The 17724-nt window shown below is 37.4% G+C and overlaps 1 protein-coding gene across 1 annotated transcript in view; it reads right to left on the bottom strand.

The window, feature by feature from the left end:
• Positions 1 to 316: 316 nt before the first annotated feature.
• The window catches only part of TECRL (trans-2,3-enoyl-CoA reductase like), a 150465-nt gene continuing 133057 nt past the window's right edge, over positions 317 to 17724 (bottom strand). Inside the window, exons 10-12 of the mRNA XM_049887101.1 lie at positions 1956 to 2041; positions 1346 to 1391; positions 317 to 444 (exon numbers count right to left, since the gene is read on the bottom strand). Of these exons, the coding sequence (XP_049743058.1) occupies positions 317 to 444; positions 1346 to 1391; positions 1956 to 2041 (260 nt within the window). The remainder of the gene's footprint in view (positions 445 to 1345; positions 1392 to 1955; positions 2042 to 17724) is intronic.

Below are 17724 nucleotides of genomic sequence, written 5' to 3'. Positions count from 1 at the left end.
TTTGAATATATTGATTGTTTCATGAAAATGCTGTTGTGGAATATTTAATGACGCAAAAAGCCTTGTTCCAGCAGCAATGACTTACAAATATGTTCAGTGCTATATTCCATTAATTTTACTTCTAATTTCTAGTTTAAAATTGCATCAAGTTTATTAATCTAAATTTAGCTAAATTTTAAATTTGATATGGTTATTTTGCTCAAGAAAAGTACTGTGGTGTTTGTGAATTTCTTGAACACAATAGCCAGCTATGAATGACTAAGTCGGATATAGTGAGTTTCCAAATTGCATGACATAAGATTACTTATTTATTTTTTTACAATATGAATGGAATCATTGCTGATTTCCTGTGCATGTAAGAATTGAATTTCTTCAGATAAGTCTTATGTTTCTTTTGTGCCCACAATGACATCTGGATACTTATTAGGAGTGTAAAAATTCCAACTGGAAGAAAAAAGAAATAATTATCATTTTCCTTCTTATTCCAGCGATGGATATAGTTTATAAAACACATACACACACACACACACACAAGCAGACATATAGCTTTTAAAGTATCTGTTAGATGTTACATAATTTACTATCAATTTTATTATTCATACTCTTTGTCTAGCATATGTTCAATCAATGCTTATTGCATGGATGCATAAACATAGGAAATAAATAGTAGAGCTCAAAATAAATGCATATTTAAAAAAAAAAAAAACTCCAGTGCTACAAATACATCCAAATATGTAATTGACTTTCTCTGAAATTTTCAATAACAGTTTCATAATATCCTTCTACACAAAAAAATATATATAAATACATACACATATGTTACATAAACCATACTAATTGTGACTCAAAACATTTTCACAGTGAAACAAAGAATAGGTGAAATGATTATTACACAAATCCTTCAAATACGTGAAGACTGTGCATTTCAACTTCTCAGTTTGAGTTATGAGGCCCAGCACTCAAGAGTACACATCCACACTCCCCAGTTCTCCCTTTGTAGACACTCATGGACAATACAAGGCACAGCACATAAACATGCCCGTGCACACACAACAGAGTTTCAAGGGAAGTCCATTATTATGAGTTCTGTTTTTTGTTTTAACTTCATTGTTTAATATACCTGGACTATATTTCCTAGCTTGGATTAAGTAGCATTTATGTAAAGATACATAGCAAATGCTGTTTCAGTATATTTTAATATTGCTAAAAACCCCAACTAAAAATGAATACACAAATAATTTCACAAACATGTAAACTTTGGAACAGTAGCAACTTGTTCTCAGAAATCATTTCTTCTAACCTACATTTACCTTGATTAATTACTAGTAAACCTAATTCTTCTTACCTGGCAGTGTTTGTGTCATCACTGTGAAACTAACCCATGATCCAATCTGTTAAATTGAAACAAAAATGAACAGAAATCTATGGTTGAACATGTAATTTGTTCACTTGTGGCATTAAATAGTTAATTTGAGAGTAAAAGAATAGTCAAAATAGCTATAAAAATTTTTTTTATTAGCTATAGGTAGCAATAAATTTCCAAATATAACAAATACATTGACAAATATGATAGTCATACACAATCTAATAAAACAGTACTATATCTAAAAAAAAATTACATTTTCCCAAAGAAAAATGATAAATGTAAAGTCCTGAAACATCTCAAGACATTTTATAAGTATTACAAAATCTTCTTTAAATATTGATTAAATTTAGTTCAAAGTATAACTTTTGCAGAATACATTGTGGTTGCAATGTTCCAATTTTCTATTCTAAAGCATGAATTGAAGTCTGTATCATGATATAAATGCTTGACTATATTTAAAACATCTACATTTAAAACATTTGTATGTAAACTTTATCATATGTATTTACCTACAATTATGTAAACAAAAAAAGCTGTGTTTAGTATATCATTGAATAAAGTTCATTTATTATGAATACAAATAGCCTACCTCATAGGTGTAGTTAGGACATGAAACCAGAAAAAACAACCATGTGAAGGGGTTATAAGTCGGACTTGGAAAACGGGCATTATGTCCTTGTAAGAAGGAGATAAAAATGTCAAAGATGTTACATATTGCAAATTTGCTCATATACTTATTATATACTACTAAATTCCATAAAACAACTATATACCACATGAAATGTTACCCTATATTTATAGCAACCTATTTTACAAATTACTCAGAAGAGACTCAGTTTCAAATGTCATGACCTTTTGAATGTAATAGGGTACCTGTCATTTTCTGACTATTTCTACTGCTGTGTTGCTGTAAAATTATGAAATAAACAATGATAGTCATTTATTTATTTTTAATTAAAATAATGTGTATAATTATTTGTATAATATGTAAAGCAGAGCACATACTGAGATTAAAAAAAAAACTAGTTTTAACAATCATATACGTCTTCATACCCCCTTTAGTTTCAAGAAGCTATATTTGTTTCAAGTTATTAAATAACTCAAAACTCTGTTTGTATTTAATTTATGAAAATCCAAAGGGAATTATATAAGAATGTCATTTACATCAGAAAAGTGTGAAAATCTCTTATAAGAGGATTACACTGAATATCAGTTCAGGTAATGCTCAGAAATACCACACAAATTATTTCTGCTCAGCAATCTGGATTGTTATTTACAGCTCTCATACTTAGCATATTGCCATTTGATTTTTGTTAGTTGTTTTTCCCTTTTCAATTTTTTCAAGAAACAGTTTAGATAATAAATTTATAATGATTTCAAGTTGCACTTTGAGCTGTGACATTTCTACAAGTAAATATGATTTATAAAATTATTGTTTTAGTCTCCACAGAAAGGTTTAATCAGATTAACAAATCAACTAATATATTTTAGTTGTAACTCTAAAGTCATAATAAAATGTCAGTATGTTGTTTGCAAAATTGTATTGAAATACCAAAGCAAAAAAAAAAAAAAATTGGTATCATTTCAGAATTCAAGCACCGCTCATTTCAAGATAAAAATCAATATGTATGTCTCTATTTATTACTGAACCCCGCTGGTAGAGTGGTTAAGCATTCAGCTGCAAACCAAAAGCTCGGTAGTTTGAATCCACTAGCGGCTCCTTGGAAACCCTGTGGGGCAGTTCTACTCTGTTCTATAGGATCGCTATGAGGTAGAGTCGAGCCAACGACAGTGAATTTTTTTTTTTTTTTTTTAGTGTATATTACTAATTCTCTTCTTAACATCTTAACACCTTTGTGTAGTGGCCATGCATTCATCAAAAGAAAGGTCATTGGAAAAAACTACCCAGATTATTTTCATTTGAAGAAAAAATAAGTGAAGGGTAGAGGGGTCTCCCCGGTATTGTATAAAGAGGCTCTAATATCCTGCAAAGGAGTTCTGAAGGCACAAACAGTTAAGTACCTGGCTGCTAGTGGAAAGTTTGGGAGTTAGAACTCAGCCAGCCACTCCATGGGAGAAAGACTGGCCAATAGGCTCCCATAAGATTATAGTTTAGAAAACTCTATGCGGCAGCTCTACCCTATCACATGGGATCACTATGAGTCAGAATCAAACTGACAGCACCCAATAACAACTATCTCCTGCAATGAAATGGCAGAGAAAGTGAAGGACCAGGCTCAGAGCTTAATTGCAAACGCAGTCAAGCTCCAAAGAATGTTAAACTATTATGCAAGACAAGTCAGCTAAGACAAGGTTGATGCCCACAAAATCTTGGATTCCCAGATTTTCATGACCTCTCTCAGCCTTCAAAAGTGGTCCACTCCTCCCTATGAAAAGCTAGCAAAACTCTTTCTTAAGAACAGCTACTACGTTGCAAGAAAACCTCCCTAAGAGCTTCCTTAGCTACCCTTCTCGTCATTGCTAAATAGGATTACAACTCAACATAAGCCGCTGAGGCTGTGCTGGACCTGAGAAGAAAATAAAGAGACTGTATTCCAAAGAGTACTCCAAAGTATTCCAAAGCAGGATGCAATCAGCGTAAACCAGCAAATGACAGGAGAAAACAAATGTGATCAGATTCTAAGGGTGCTTGATAAGAGGGACAGAATTTACAATTGGATAGGCTTGAGGTGATAATTAATTCTATGTATCAACATGACTAGGTTATAATACTTAATTATTCAATCAAATACTAATCTAGATATTGCTGTGAAGGCACTTTTGAATAAGTGGTTAATATGTGCCATTAGTAACTTTTAAATTAAGGGTGATTATCCTCCACAAATAGAAGAGTTACATCCAATCTGTTGAAAGGCTTGGAGAGCAAAACGAGTTTCCCTGAGGAAGAAGAAATGCTGCCTCAAAATTAGAGCATCAACACTTGTCCAAGAGTCATCGGCCTGCCCTACAAATTTTGGACTTGCCATCCCCCACAATTGCATAAGCCAGTTCCTTGAAATAAATACCTTCATGTGAGTGAGTGTGTATGTGAAACAGGACATATGTATAGATATATATACACATACTATTGATGCAGTTTCTCTGGGGAACCCTGGAAGATACAGTTAATTGGTTGGTTTATATTGTTGGAGCAGTTTCCTGGAATATAGGATTAAAACCTCAGGCAAGATGATACAAACACAACTACAACCATGTATCTAGAAGAGTGGGCAAAAAATTGGCCTACAGTGAATGAGGAAGTAATGTCAGAATTCCCATGTATGAAAAGAAGATATTAAAAAACTCAGAGAAGCAGCCATGCTAGAGTAGATAGTCTATATAATGCTGGAATACCCACCAGAGCACTGTGTTCCATGGGAAGGCTTAGATAATATACCTTTCCCCCCCACACAAAGAATAAGGAATATACTTTCAAGTGTGGCATCACCATCATTAAATTCAGTTTTGTCTCTCTTCTGCAGATAGGCTGATTGTAAGTGATGTCATCACAGAACTAGGCTAACTAATATAAACTGGTATTAAAGGACTCTGAAAAAATAGAAGACAACAGTTAATTTTCAAAAGCCTTAACAAGTAAGTTTGAAGGAGCCTGGCTCCACAGAAAGTGGTTGGTTGGTTAATAGAACATATTGCCCCTAGAGGCTACATAGATAGACACTCAATAAAGCTACTGCTGAATTTAGACAAATAAAAGACATGATGGATGAATAGTCAGGAAACTAAGGGCGCTCATTCAATATAAAATTCACTATCTGGAAAAATAGCAGTCGAAGATGGCTGACTAGGTAGAAGCTACCTCGGATCCCTCTTGCAAAATAGACTTGGAAAAACAAGTGAATTGATCACATACATGACAATCTACGAACCCTGACCATCAAACACAGTTCTAAAGAGTTGACCTGAGTGACAGAGACTGAGAATGAGCAACCACGGGGAAGCAACGACTGTTTCCGGAGACTGGAGCCAGTGTCCCAGTCAGAAAACCTTGGCTCCGGGCTTTGGACTAGGCACAGGGGAGCTGAGCACGGCATCCTGAGATGGCGCAAACACGGGATGCAGCCCTAGCCCCCAGAAGTGACCTTGGGGGAAGCCCAGCCAGTGCACGCAGGCAGCACAGCAATGCGGCTGACAGGAGAAGTCACCAGGAGACAGTGACTGGTTTTGGAGCTTGGAGTGCGGCGTCCCAGCCAGGGAATCTTGGCGCTGGGCTTTGGACTGGGAGCGTAGGAACTGACCATGGCTTCTGAGACAGCACAAGCACAGAACACAGGCCTGACCCTCAGGGGCAATCTGAACCTAGCCAATGCACACAAGCTACACACCCCTTGGGAATATCAGATAAAACAGTCATCACCAAGCAAGATAAGTAACTTTGTCTACATTCCAGGGTGCTACTCTCTCCTATCTACCTGATCCCTCCTCTCCCCTTCCCAGGCAGCTTCATTAACATTGGAATTTCCTGAGCCAGTGAGTGAAGTGCTCTGCGGGTTTTTTTTTTTTTTTTCTTTTGTCTTTTCCTAACCCATTCTCCTGGCTGGAGAGAAGCAGCTACAAAAAACCCAGGACCAAAAATCCTTCCCTGACTTCCCAAAATTGGACTAAAAATACAGAACCAGCTCCAGCCAAGCATATGAGATCCACAGTCTTGGGCTTTCATCCTACAGGGAACAAGGTGGCTATTAGAATGCAAAGGCATTTCTGATAGGGATCTGACTGTAATTGTTTTAGCGGATTACTGGAAAGACAAGTTTCCCGGGTCTGGTATCTCTGTGTATTCAACAGAGCCCTCACTGACCCACAACGGGGAACTGAGGCCTGAAGCCTGAAGTTCCACCCAAACCACCTAGCCTCCTGCCATAGGGGTCTGAGGATGGTGACACCTAACGATCTATAGAGGTACATACATTGGAAGCCTAAGGTACAGCTGCAGAGCCCACCCACCAAAGTGCTTTAGGAATAGAGACACATCTACCTCACTGGCACTTAGGGGAAGCCTGTCAGTATCCTGCCTCCCCTAGAGTGTGACCCCCTGCTGCTACTAGAATCTTGTGCACGCAACTATCACTACTCCTCTAGGTGGGTAGGTGACAGTCTACACCACCCACTAGATGACCCAAAATCAGATTCTACTCAAGAATAGTGAATGGACTCTTAGGCTTATATATCTGGTAACAGCCCTGAACAGCTGGTAATAGGACATAAGTGATTCAAAGGCTACAACAATCAGGACAGCACAATCTAGTAGCCCATCTACGTATATTGAAAGAAAACAAAACAACATAAGACTCAGTGAGCAAATATAAAATAAAATAAATCATTACAATATCTTATAGATGGCTTGGAGACAACAGTCTATATCAAACCACATAAAGAAGCAGACCATGATTGCTTCTACAACTCCCCAAATTAAAGAATCAAAATCTTTCCCAAATGAAGATACAATCCTGGAATTGCCAGATGCAGAATATAAAAAACTAATTTACAGAATGCTTCAAGACATCAGGGATGACCTCAAAAATGAAAAAAGGCAATCTATAGAAAAAGCCAAGGAACACACTGATAAAGCAGTTGAAGAAATTAAAAAGACTATTCAAGAACATAGTGGAAAAATTAATAAGCTGCAAAAATCCATAGAGAGACAGCATTCAGAAATCCAAAAGATTAACAATAAAATTACAGAATTAGACAATTCAATCGGAAGTCAGGGGAGCAGAATCGAGCAATTGGAATGCAGAGTGGGGGAGCTGGACAGTAAGGAAATTGACACCAATATAAAAAAAAAAGTTTATAGTTGAAAAAAATCAGATAAAAGACTTAAAATGAATGAAGAAACCCTAAGAATCATGTGGGACTCTATCAAGAAGAATAACATGCGTGTGATTGGAGTTCCAGAACAGGGAGGGATAACAGAAAATACAGAGAGAATAGTTGAAGATCTCTTGGCAGAAAACTTCCCTGACATCATGAAAGACGAAAGGATATCTATTCAAGATGCTCATTGAACCCCATAAAGATTGATCCAAAAAGAAGATCACCAAGACATATTATCATCAAACTTGCCAAAACCAAAGATAAAGAGAAAATTTTAAAAGCAGCCAGGGATAAAAGAAAGGTCTCCTACAAGGCAGAATCAATAAGAACAAGTTCAGACTACTCAGCAGAAACCATGCAGTCAAGAAGGAAATGGGATGACATATATAGAGCACTGAAGGAGAAAAACTGCCAGCCAAGGATCATATATCCAGCAAAACTCTCTCTAAAATATGAAGGTGAAATTAAAACATTTACAGATAAACACAATTTTAGAGAATTTGCAAAAACCAAACCAGAGCTACAAGAAATACTAAAGGAAATTGTTTGATCAGAAAATTAACAATATCAGATACCAACACAACACAAAGTCACAAAACAGAACACCCTGAACACCTATCAACTTAAATAGGGAAATCATAAAAACACATTAAGATTAATTTTAGAAAGAAAAAAATGCTCAAGACAGGGAATCATTGAAGTTATTATGTAAAAGATCGCGATAATCAAAAAGAGGGACTAAATACAGGAGGCATAGAACTGCCATATGGAGAGGAAAGCAAGGAAATATAGGACAATACAAGTTAGGTTTTTACTTAGAAAAATAGGGGTAAATATTAAGGTAACCACAAAGAGGTCTAACAATTCCATAACTCAAAATAAAAACCAAGAAAAACATAATGACTCAGCAAACATAAATTCAACTACTATGAAAAAGAGGAACACACAATTTACAAAGAAAAATGTCTCAGCACAAAAAAGGAAGTGGAAAAATGAGATTGTCAACAACACACATAGAAAGGCATCAAAAAGGCAGCGCTAAACACATACTTATCTAGAATTATGCTGAATGTAAATGGACTAAATGCACCAATAAAGAGACAGAGAGTCACAGACTGTATAAAGAAACAGGATCCGTCTATATGCTGCCTACAAGAGACACACCTTAGACTTAGAGACACAAACAAACTAAAACTCAAAGGATGGAAAAAAATTTATCAAGCAAACAACAAGCAAAAAAGAGTAGGAGTAGCAATATTAATTTCTGACAAAATAGACTTTAAGGTTAAATCCACCACAAAGCATAAAGAAGGACACTACATAATGATTAAAGGGACAATTGACCAGGAAGATATAACCATATTAAATATTTATGCACCCAATGACAGGGCTGCAAGATACATAAAACAAACTTTAACAGAACTGAAAAGTGAGATAGAAACCTCCACAATTATAGTGGGAGATTTCAACACACCACTTTTGGAGAAGAATAGGACTTCCAGTAAAAAGCTCAATAGAGACATGGAAGACCTAATTGCTACAGTCAACCAACTTGACCTCACAGACTTATACAGAACACTCCACCCAACAGCTGAAAAGTATACCGTTTTTCTAGCGCACACGGAACATTCTCTAGAGTAGACCACATATTAGGTCATAAAACAAACTTTTGCAGAATCCAAAATATTGAAATATTACACAGCATCTTCTCAGACCATAAGGCAATAAAAGTGGAAATCTATAACAGAAAAATCAGGGAAAAGAAATCAAATACTTGGAAACTGAAAAATACCCTGCTGAAAAAAGACTGGGTTATAGAAGACATTAAGGAAGGAATAAAGAAATTCATAGAATGCAATGAGAATGAAAACACTTCCTATCAAAAACTCTGGGACACAGCAAAGGCAGTGCTCAGAGGTCAATTTATATCGATAAATGCACACATACATAAGGAAGAAAGAGTCAAAATCAGAGAGCTGTCCCTACAACTTGAACAAATAGAAAGCGAGCAACAAAAGAACCCATCAGGCACCAGAAGAAAACAAATAATAAAAATTAGAGCTGAACTAAATGAATTAAAGAGCAGAAAAAGAGTTGAAAGAATTAACAAAGCCAAAAGGTGGTTCTTTGAAAAAATTAACAAAATTGATAAACCATTGGCCAGACTGACTAAAGAAATACAGGAAAGGAAAAAAATAACCCGAATAAGAAAAGAGATGGACCATATCACAACAGGCCCAACTGAAATTAAAAGAATCATATCAGATTATTATGAAAAATTGTACTCTAACAAATTTGCAAACCTAGAGGAAATGGATGAATTTCTAGAAAAACACTACCTACCTAAACTAACACAATCAGAAGTAGAACAACTAAATAGACCCATAACAAAAAAAGAGATTGAAAAGGTAATCAAAAAACTCCCAACAAAAAAAGCCCTGGCCCAGACGGCTTCACTGCAGAGTAGTACCAAACTTTCAGAGAAGAGTTAACATCACTACTACTAAAGGTATTTCAAAGCATGGAAAATGATGGGATACTACCTAACTCATTCTATGAAGCCACCATATCCCTGATACCAAAACCAGGTAAAGACACCACAAAAAAAGAAAATTGCAGACCTATATCCCTCTTGAACATAGATGGAAAAATCCTCAGCAAAATTCTAGCCAATAGAATTCAACAACATATCAAAAAAAATAATCCACCACGACCAAGGAAGATTTATACCAGTATTCAAGGTTGGTTTAATTTTTTTTTTTTTTTTTTTTTAGGAAAACCATTAATGTAATCCACCATATAAATAAAACAAAAGACAAAAACCACATGATCTTATCAATTGGTGCAGAAAAGGCATTTGACAAAGTCCAACACCCATTCATGATAAAAACTCTCAGCAAAATAGGAATTGAAGGAAAATTCCTCAACATAATAAAGGGCACCTATACAAAGCCAACAGCCAACATCACTCTAAATGGAGAGAGCCTGAAAGCATTTCCCTTGAGAATAGGAACCAGAGAAGGATGCCCTTTATCACCGCTCTTATTCAACACTGTGCTAGAGGTCCTAGCCAGAGCAATTAGGCTAGACAAAGAAATAAAGGGCATCCAGATTGGCAAGAAAGAAGTATTGGCAAGGAAGAAGTATCTCTATTTGCAGATGACATGATCTTATACACAGTAAGCCCTAAGGAATCCTCCAGAAAACTACTGAAACTAATAGTAGAGTTTGGCAGAGTCTCAGGTTATAAGGTAAACATACAAAAATCACTTGGATTCCTCTACATCAACAAAAAGAACATCGAAGAGGAAATCACCAAATCCATACCATTTACAGTAGCCGCCAAGAAGATAAAATACTTGGGAATAAATCTTACCAAAGATGTAAAAGACCTATACAAAGAAAACTACAAAGTACTAGTGCAAGAAACTAAAAGAGACCTACGTAAGTGGAAAAACATACCTTGCTCATGGACAGAAAGACTTAACATAGTAAAAATGTCTATTCTACCAAAAACCATCTATACATACAATGCACTTCCGATCCAAATTCCAATGACATTTTTTAATGTGATGGAGAAACAAATCACCAACTTCATATGGAAAGGAAAGAAGCCCCGGATAAGTAAAGCATTACTGAAAAAGAAGAAGAAAGTGGGAGGCCTCACTCTACCTGATTTTAGAACCTATTATACAGCCACAGTAGTCAAAACAGCCTGGTACTGGTACAACAACAGGCACATAGACCAATGGAACAGAATTGAGAACCCAGATATAAATCCATCCACATATGAGCAGCTGATATTTAACAAAGGCCCAGTGTCAGTTAATTGGGGAGAAGATAACCTTTTTAAGAAATGGTGCTGGCATAACTGGATATCCATTTGGAAAAAAATGAAACAGGACCCATACCTCACACCATGCACAGAAACTAACTCCAAGTGAATCAAAGACCTAAACATAAAGATTAAAATGATAAAGACCATGGAAGAAAAAATAGGGATAATGTTAGGAGCCCTAATACAAGGCATAAACAGAATACAAAACATTACCAAAAATGATGAACAGAAACCAGATAAATGGGTGCTCCTAAAAATCAAACACCTATGCTCATCTAAAGACTTCACCAAAAGAGTAAAAAGACCACCTACAGACTGGGAAAGAATTTTCAGCTATGATATCTCTGACCAGCACCTGATCTGTAAAATCAATATGATTCTGTTAAAACTCAGCCACAAAAAGACAAACAACCCAATCAAAAATTGGGCAAAGGATATGAACACGCACTTCACTAAAGAAGATATTCAGGCAGCTAACAGATACATGAGAAAACGCTCTTGATCATTAGGCATTAGAGAAATGCAAATTAAAACTACGATGAGATTCCATCTCACTCCAACAAGGCTGGCATTAATCCAAAAAACACAAAATAATAAAGGTTGGAGAGGCTGTGGAGAGATTGGAACTCTTATACACTGCTGGTGGGAATGTCAAATGGTACAACCATTTTGGAAATCTATCTGGCGTTTTCTTAAAAAGTTAGAAATAGAACTACCATGCAACCCAGAAATCCCACTCCTCGGAATATACCCTAGAGAAATAAGAGCCTTCACACAAACAGATATATGCACAACCATGTTTATTGCAGCACTCTTTACACTAGCAAAAAGCTGGAAGCAACCAAGGAGTCCATCAACAGATGAATGGTTAAATAAATTGTGGTATATTCACACAATGGAATACAATGCATCTATAAAGAACAGTGACGAATCTGTGAAACATTTCATAACATGGAGAAACCTGGAAGGCATTATGCTGAGTGAAATTAGTCAGATGCAAAAGGACAAATATTGTATAAGACCACTATTATAAGATCTTGAGAAATAGTATAAACTGAGAAGAATACATTCTTTTGTGGTTACGGGCGGGGGAGAGGGAGGGAAGGTGGGAGAGGGTTATTTACTGATTAGTTAGCAGATAAGAACTACTTTAGGTGAAGGGAAGGACATTACTCAATACACGGAAGGTCAGCTCAACTGCACTGGACCCAAAGCAAAGAAGTTTCCGGGATAAACTGAATGCTTCAAAGGTCAGCGGAGCAAGGGCGGGGGTTTGGGGACTATGGCTTAAGGGGACTTCTAAGTCAATTGGCAAAATAATTCTATTATGAAAACATTCTGCATCCCACTTTGAAATGTGGCATCTGGGGTCTTATATGCTAACAAGCGGCCATCTAAGATGCATCAATTGTTCTCAACCCACCTGGATCAAAGGAGAATGAAGAACCCTAAGGTCACATGATAACTATGAGCCCAAGACAGAAAGGGCCACATAAACTAGAGACTTACATCATCCGGAGACCAGAAGAACTAGATGGTGCCCAGCCACAACCAATGACTGCCCTGACAGGGAGCACAGCAGAGAACTCCTGAGGAAGCGGGAGAACAGGGGGATGCAGACCCCAAATTCTCGTAAAAAGACCAGACTTAATGATCTCACTGAGACTAGAGGAATCCCGGCAGTCAGGGTCCCCAAACCTTCTGTTTCCCAGGACAGGAACCATTCCCAAAGACTACTCATCAGACATGGAAGGGACTGGACAATGGGTTGGAGAGAGATGTTGATGAAGAGTGAGCTACTTGTATCAGGTGGACACTTGAGACTGTGTTGGCATCTCCTGTTTGGAGGGGAGATGGGAGGTAGAGAGGGTTAGAAACTGGAAAATGGTTACGAAAGGAGAGACTGGAAGGAGGAAGTGGGCTGACTTATTAAGGGGAGAGTAGGTGGGAGTATGGAGTAAGGTGTATATAAAGTTATATGTGATAGACTGACTTGGTTTGTAAACTTTCACTTAAAGCACAATAAAAATTATTTAAAAAAAAAAACAAATTCACTATCTGTGTTCCAGTTTTTGCACCTGAGTGTGCTCTAAGACGCTAAACTCACTGACTGATGAACAGTCAGGCCTCCCGGGATGAAAGACCATGAAACTCCAAAGCAAATGTACATGACTATGCTGACCACCATTCTTTATTAATGAAACCTATGATCATTTTCCCAGGGAAATTTACACTTTAAAAAGTGGAATAAACATCCCTACATTTCAAAGACTGTTAGACACAAGTCCTGCATTCTCATGATAACTGGACACACAAAGCATTATCATGCCCACAAAACTTGTATGACAGCATACAGGGGTCAGGTAATAAAGGAATATCTGGTCCAGCTCTGGCTGGCAGTGGGTACAATAGGTCAAAGTTGTTTATGTCTCCAGTCCCTGAGTGAATAATTGGAGTACATGTACTTTTTAGTTGCACAACCACCACATTGATTGCTTTGCCTTTGGGGAATTGTTGTAGTAAGCCCAACTGGATGTCTCTGGAACTGCACCTCTTCACTCTTATAAATCAAATACAGCACTGCACCCCAGGGAGAAATTAGTATACATTTAAGAGTGATATCTTCCATCATGTTGTTGTTGTTAGCTGCCATGGTGTCAGCTTTGACTTATGGTGACCACATGAAAATGGGAGGAAACACTGCCCAGTCCTGCATCATTCAGATTGGTTGGGGATTGAATGGTTGTAATCCATAGAGTTTTCATTGGCTGATTTTTGGAAGTAGTTCAGAAGGCCTTTCTTTCCAGTTCATTTTAAAGATAAGAATCAATATAACTTCAAACCCTAAAATGTGAAGACTAATCAAATACCCACTTTCCTACTTCTCAATCATCTCTGACGCCAGCCACCCACATGGCACTTTCTTTCTCTGACCCTAGCCACCTGAAGCTAGGTCAAATCTCACAAGCTAAAAGGACACCATCCTTCAGCCCAAGGTCTTAAATGCCAAATGCTCCTGCAGCACTTCTTCCTCTAACCCTGGCCACCTGGAGCTAATTTAAATCTCACAAGTTAAAAGGATGTCTGCTAGAAGCTCAGGAGTCCACACAAAACCCTTACTTCTGACTTGCTGATTGAAAATTCAGGGTTTTCCTATTACCCCTTCAAGATGCCAGGCACAAGCTCAGGTGCCTCACCAGGGTCCCTCACTTTCTTCTGATGGCTCCGGCTACTCCCTGGGGTTCATTAATTTTCTGGAACTATTCACAGTACTCACAGAAAGTACTATGCTTATGATTACAGTATTAGTATTTCAAAAGCAAAAAAATCAGAATCAGCATAAAGAAGAGACTCATGGGGCAAAGTCTGAGAGGTTTCCCAATGTAGAGCTTCCATGTCTCAAAAAAAGGCATGCTATCCTCACATATGCATTGATATCTTTCACCAACTGGGAAGCTTTTTGAACCTACATGTCCACAGCCTTTATTGGCTTCATTGTATAGTATTGATTGGAGCCTCATTGTACATGTATGATGGGTACATTATTGCATATGCATGATTGAATCATGCTCCCCTCCTTCCCTGAGATCAACTGATATCAGGCCATGAGGTGTTCTTCTGGCTTGGCCAGTCTCCCACAAATACTCAGGTATAATCCTTTAGATCTAGATAACAAAAGGCACCTTAGTTACTCAGGAAATTCCAAAGATTATCTCAGGAATCAAGGACAAAGGCAAAGTTCCTCTCTGTAAGGTGATTCTTTACCCCATATCTGTCTGGCACCATTTAATTTACTACTATAAACCCTGGTGGTGTAGTGGTTAAGTGCTATGGTTGCTAACCAAAAGTTCAGCAGTTCAAATCCACCAGGTGCTCCTTGGAAACTCTATGGGACAGTTTTACTCTGTCCTATAGGGTCACTAGGAGTAGGAATCAATTCGAATGCCACAAGTTACAGGTTACCCCTGCATAAATTGGAAATATTTTAGAAGATGAGAGTAGAATATTGCCAATTCAATCAAGCATTTTTGTTGTTGTTTGCCATAAAATTGATTCCAATTCTTAGAGACCCTATGGGACAGAGTATAACTGCCCCACGGGATTTCTTAGGCTGCAATATTTACAGGAACAGATCTCCAGGTCTCTTCTTCTGTGAAGCCACTGGTGGGTTCAAACTGCTGAACTTTTGGTTAACAGCTGAGCACTTAACCATTGTACCACCAGGTTTTCTTGATCAAGCATTACCCATCATTGTGATTGATTTCCAGGTATGGTATCTTCACTAAAGCAGATTAACTCAGTCTTAGATATATGGACAAGGCACTAAATTGATAAATATATTGTTTTCCAACTCTATCAGAAAGGGATAGTTTTTATCTTCTTAATGTGTACAATAATATACATCTGCAATCTTGTCCTAAGGCTATGTTAATGTTCCCATCATCTGTCATAAAATAATACAAGAAGACCTGGACTTGATGGACATCTCATTGAACATAACACTCTTCCACTAAATCAATAACATTTTGCTATTAAGAATGGATGGACAGGAAGTGGCTAGCATGCTGAAGATCTTATTAGGACATACGTAATCCAAAGAGGAGGGAGAAAAACACTACCAGAATTTTTGGGCCCATAAATCAATAAAATGTTAAAGGGCCGAAAGATTTGGGGAAGGCCATAACTTCTCTAGAATAGAGGAAAACATATTGCAATTTTACCTCCCACCATTAAGAAAGTAGAAAAAAAACACTTGCAGGCCTCTTCTAGTTCTGGAAGCTTCATATTCCAGACCAGTGAAAACTGCTGCAAGCCACATACCATGTAGCATAAAAAGCTGCAAGATATGAATAGGGTCTATTATGGGTTGAAGTACGGCCCTTCAAAATTTGTGTTGGAATCCTAACCCATGTTATTCTTTTTGGTACTAGGATTTTCTTTGTTATATTAATGAGGCAATGTCACTGTAGTATGTAACCTAAACCTGATCACTTCTGAGTTATGAAAAGAGCTGATTACACGAAAAATGGTTATTCAAATGAGAGGATTATAGGTGTCATGTGAAGCTTTCCAAGAAACCAAGAAACACCAGAATTAAGACATAGAAAGAGACAAGAATCTTACCCTAGACACCACAGAGAGAGCTTTTCCCTAGAGCCAATGCGCTGAACTTGGACTTCTAGCTTCGTGAACTATGAGAAAATAAACTTCGGATCCTTAGAGCACCTACTTGCAGTATTTCTGTTACAGAAGCACTAGGTAACTAAGACAAAACCCAAGGAAGAAAATGATTCTACAGTGAAAACACTCCTCCCACTAGGGCCTTAGGATCAGGTAGACTATAGATATTAAATGTATAGTGGTGGGAAAAGATGATATATAGAAATGTGACAAGCCCCAATGGGATAATAAAAAAGCTGAACCCTGATATTCTAGAGCAAGGCCATGCCATCTGTAGTAGAGAATCATACCCTTTTTGGAAAACAGTCCTAGGATTCTGGTAAACATAAAGATCCTACCACAAGTGGCCATGTGGTCCCAAATGTACATTATGAGCCGAGTTGTGTTAGACCTACCAAGTCATAACATTGAATGAGCCCATCAATTCTGTTCTGTAAGATTGAACTATAAAGTTGATGTGTTTGGAGTTAAGCCAAAAACAGAACAAGAGCAATAGTGAGGGAGAAATACTTCTCAAAGGACAGAGTTTCTGGAATTCAAAGAGATGTGTCAAACGTTACTCTCTCTCTCCCTCCCTCTCTTTCTACATATAATCGAGACAGTGGCAAATGGATAAACACGCCAGGATTGTAAGCATATCCGTGGGCATATGAGAGTGGGCATGAAGTTTGAAGATTGGTATATATTTATACTTAACAGCGAGTATCTATAACGGAAGAGGCAACGAACACCAGGTAGAAAAGATGACTCAGCCAATTGACATCAGCCATCCTCTGTCATGAACCACTCTGTTGGTGGTAAAATGCATGCATAAGTGGGGTATGATGGCAGGGACAGAAGCTTTTCTAGGATTCAGTAGATGGGCTCCCACTTAGCAAGGCAGATCTAGCTAATGCTGGAGACAAATGTCAAAGAATAGTGACACTAGTGACAAAGAACAATAGTGATACTATAATTAAGCACCATCACTCATAGAGACTAAGTAGTCAAGTTGATTTTTTTGGATCCTATCTATTCTGAAAAGTGCAATAATTCATACTTACAAGAAAGGCCACAAATTCTGGGAATGCTTTTTTTTTTTTTTCATTTGCTTCCTTTAGGAAAAAGAGTTCATGGGCTTTTGCTGTGCTCTGAATTCTGCATTCAGCTTGTCATCATCTGATCTTTGGTTCTTCGGACTTGAGCCACCAGCCTGCTGTTTAACCTGCCAATCCTGCGTTCATCAGTCCCTGCAGCTACACGAATCAGGAGAAAACTGAAGCCTGACCCATGGACTTGACATTTTCCAGTCTCAACAACCATGTGAGCCATTTCCTTGATACAAATCTTTCTTTCTCTCTCTCTGTCTTTCTCACTCGCTATATGTATGAGTGTATATATATATTAAAAAAAAAAAAAATTTATTTATATATATATATATGCACACACACATACACATACTTCACTGATTTTGTTTTTCTAGAGAACCTGGCCTAAGACAAGTGGACTGAAAACACATGAACAATTT

This window comes from Elephas maximus, chromosome 5, assembly GCF_024166365.1.
Source record: "Elephas maximus indicus isolate mEleMax1 chromosome 5, mEleMax1 primary haplotype, whole genome shotgun sequence".
NCBI lineage: Eukaryota > Metazoa > Chordata > Mammalia > Proboscidea > Elephantidae > Elephas > Elephas maximus.
The sequence above is the reverse complement of the archived record's forward strand: the minus strand, read 5'-3'. Positions and strand labels throughout refer to the sequence as shown.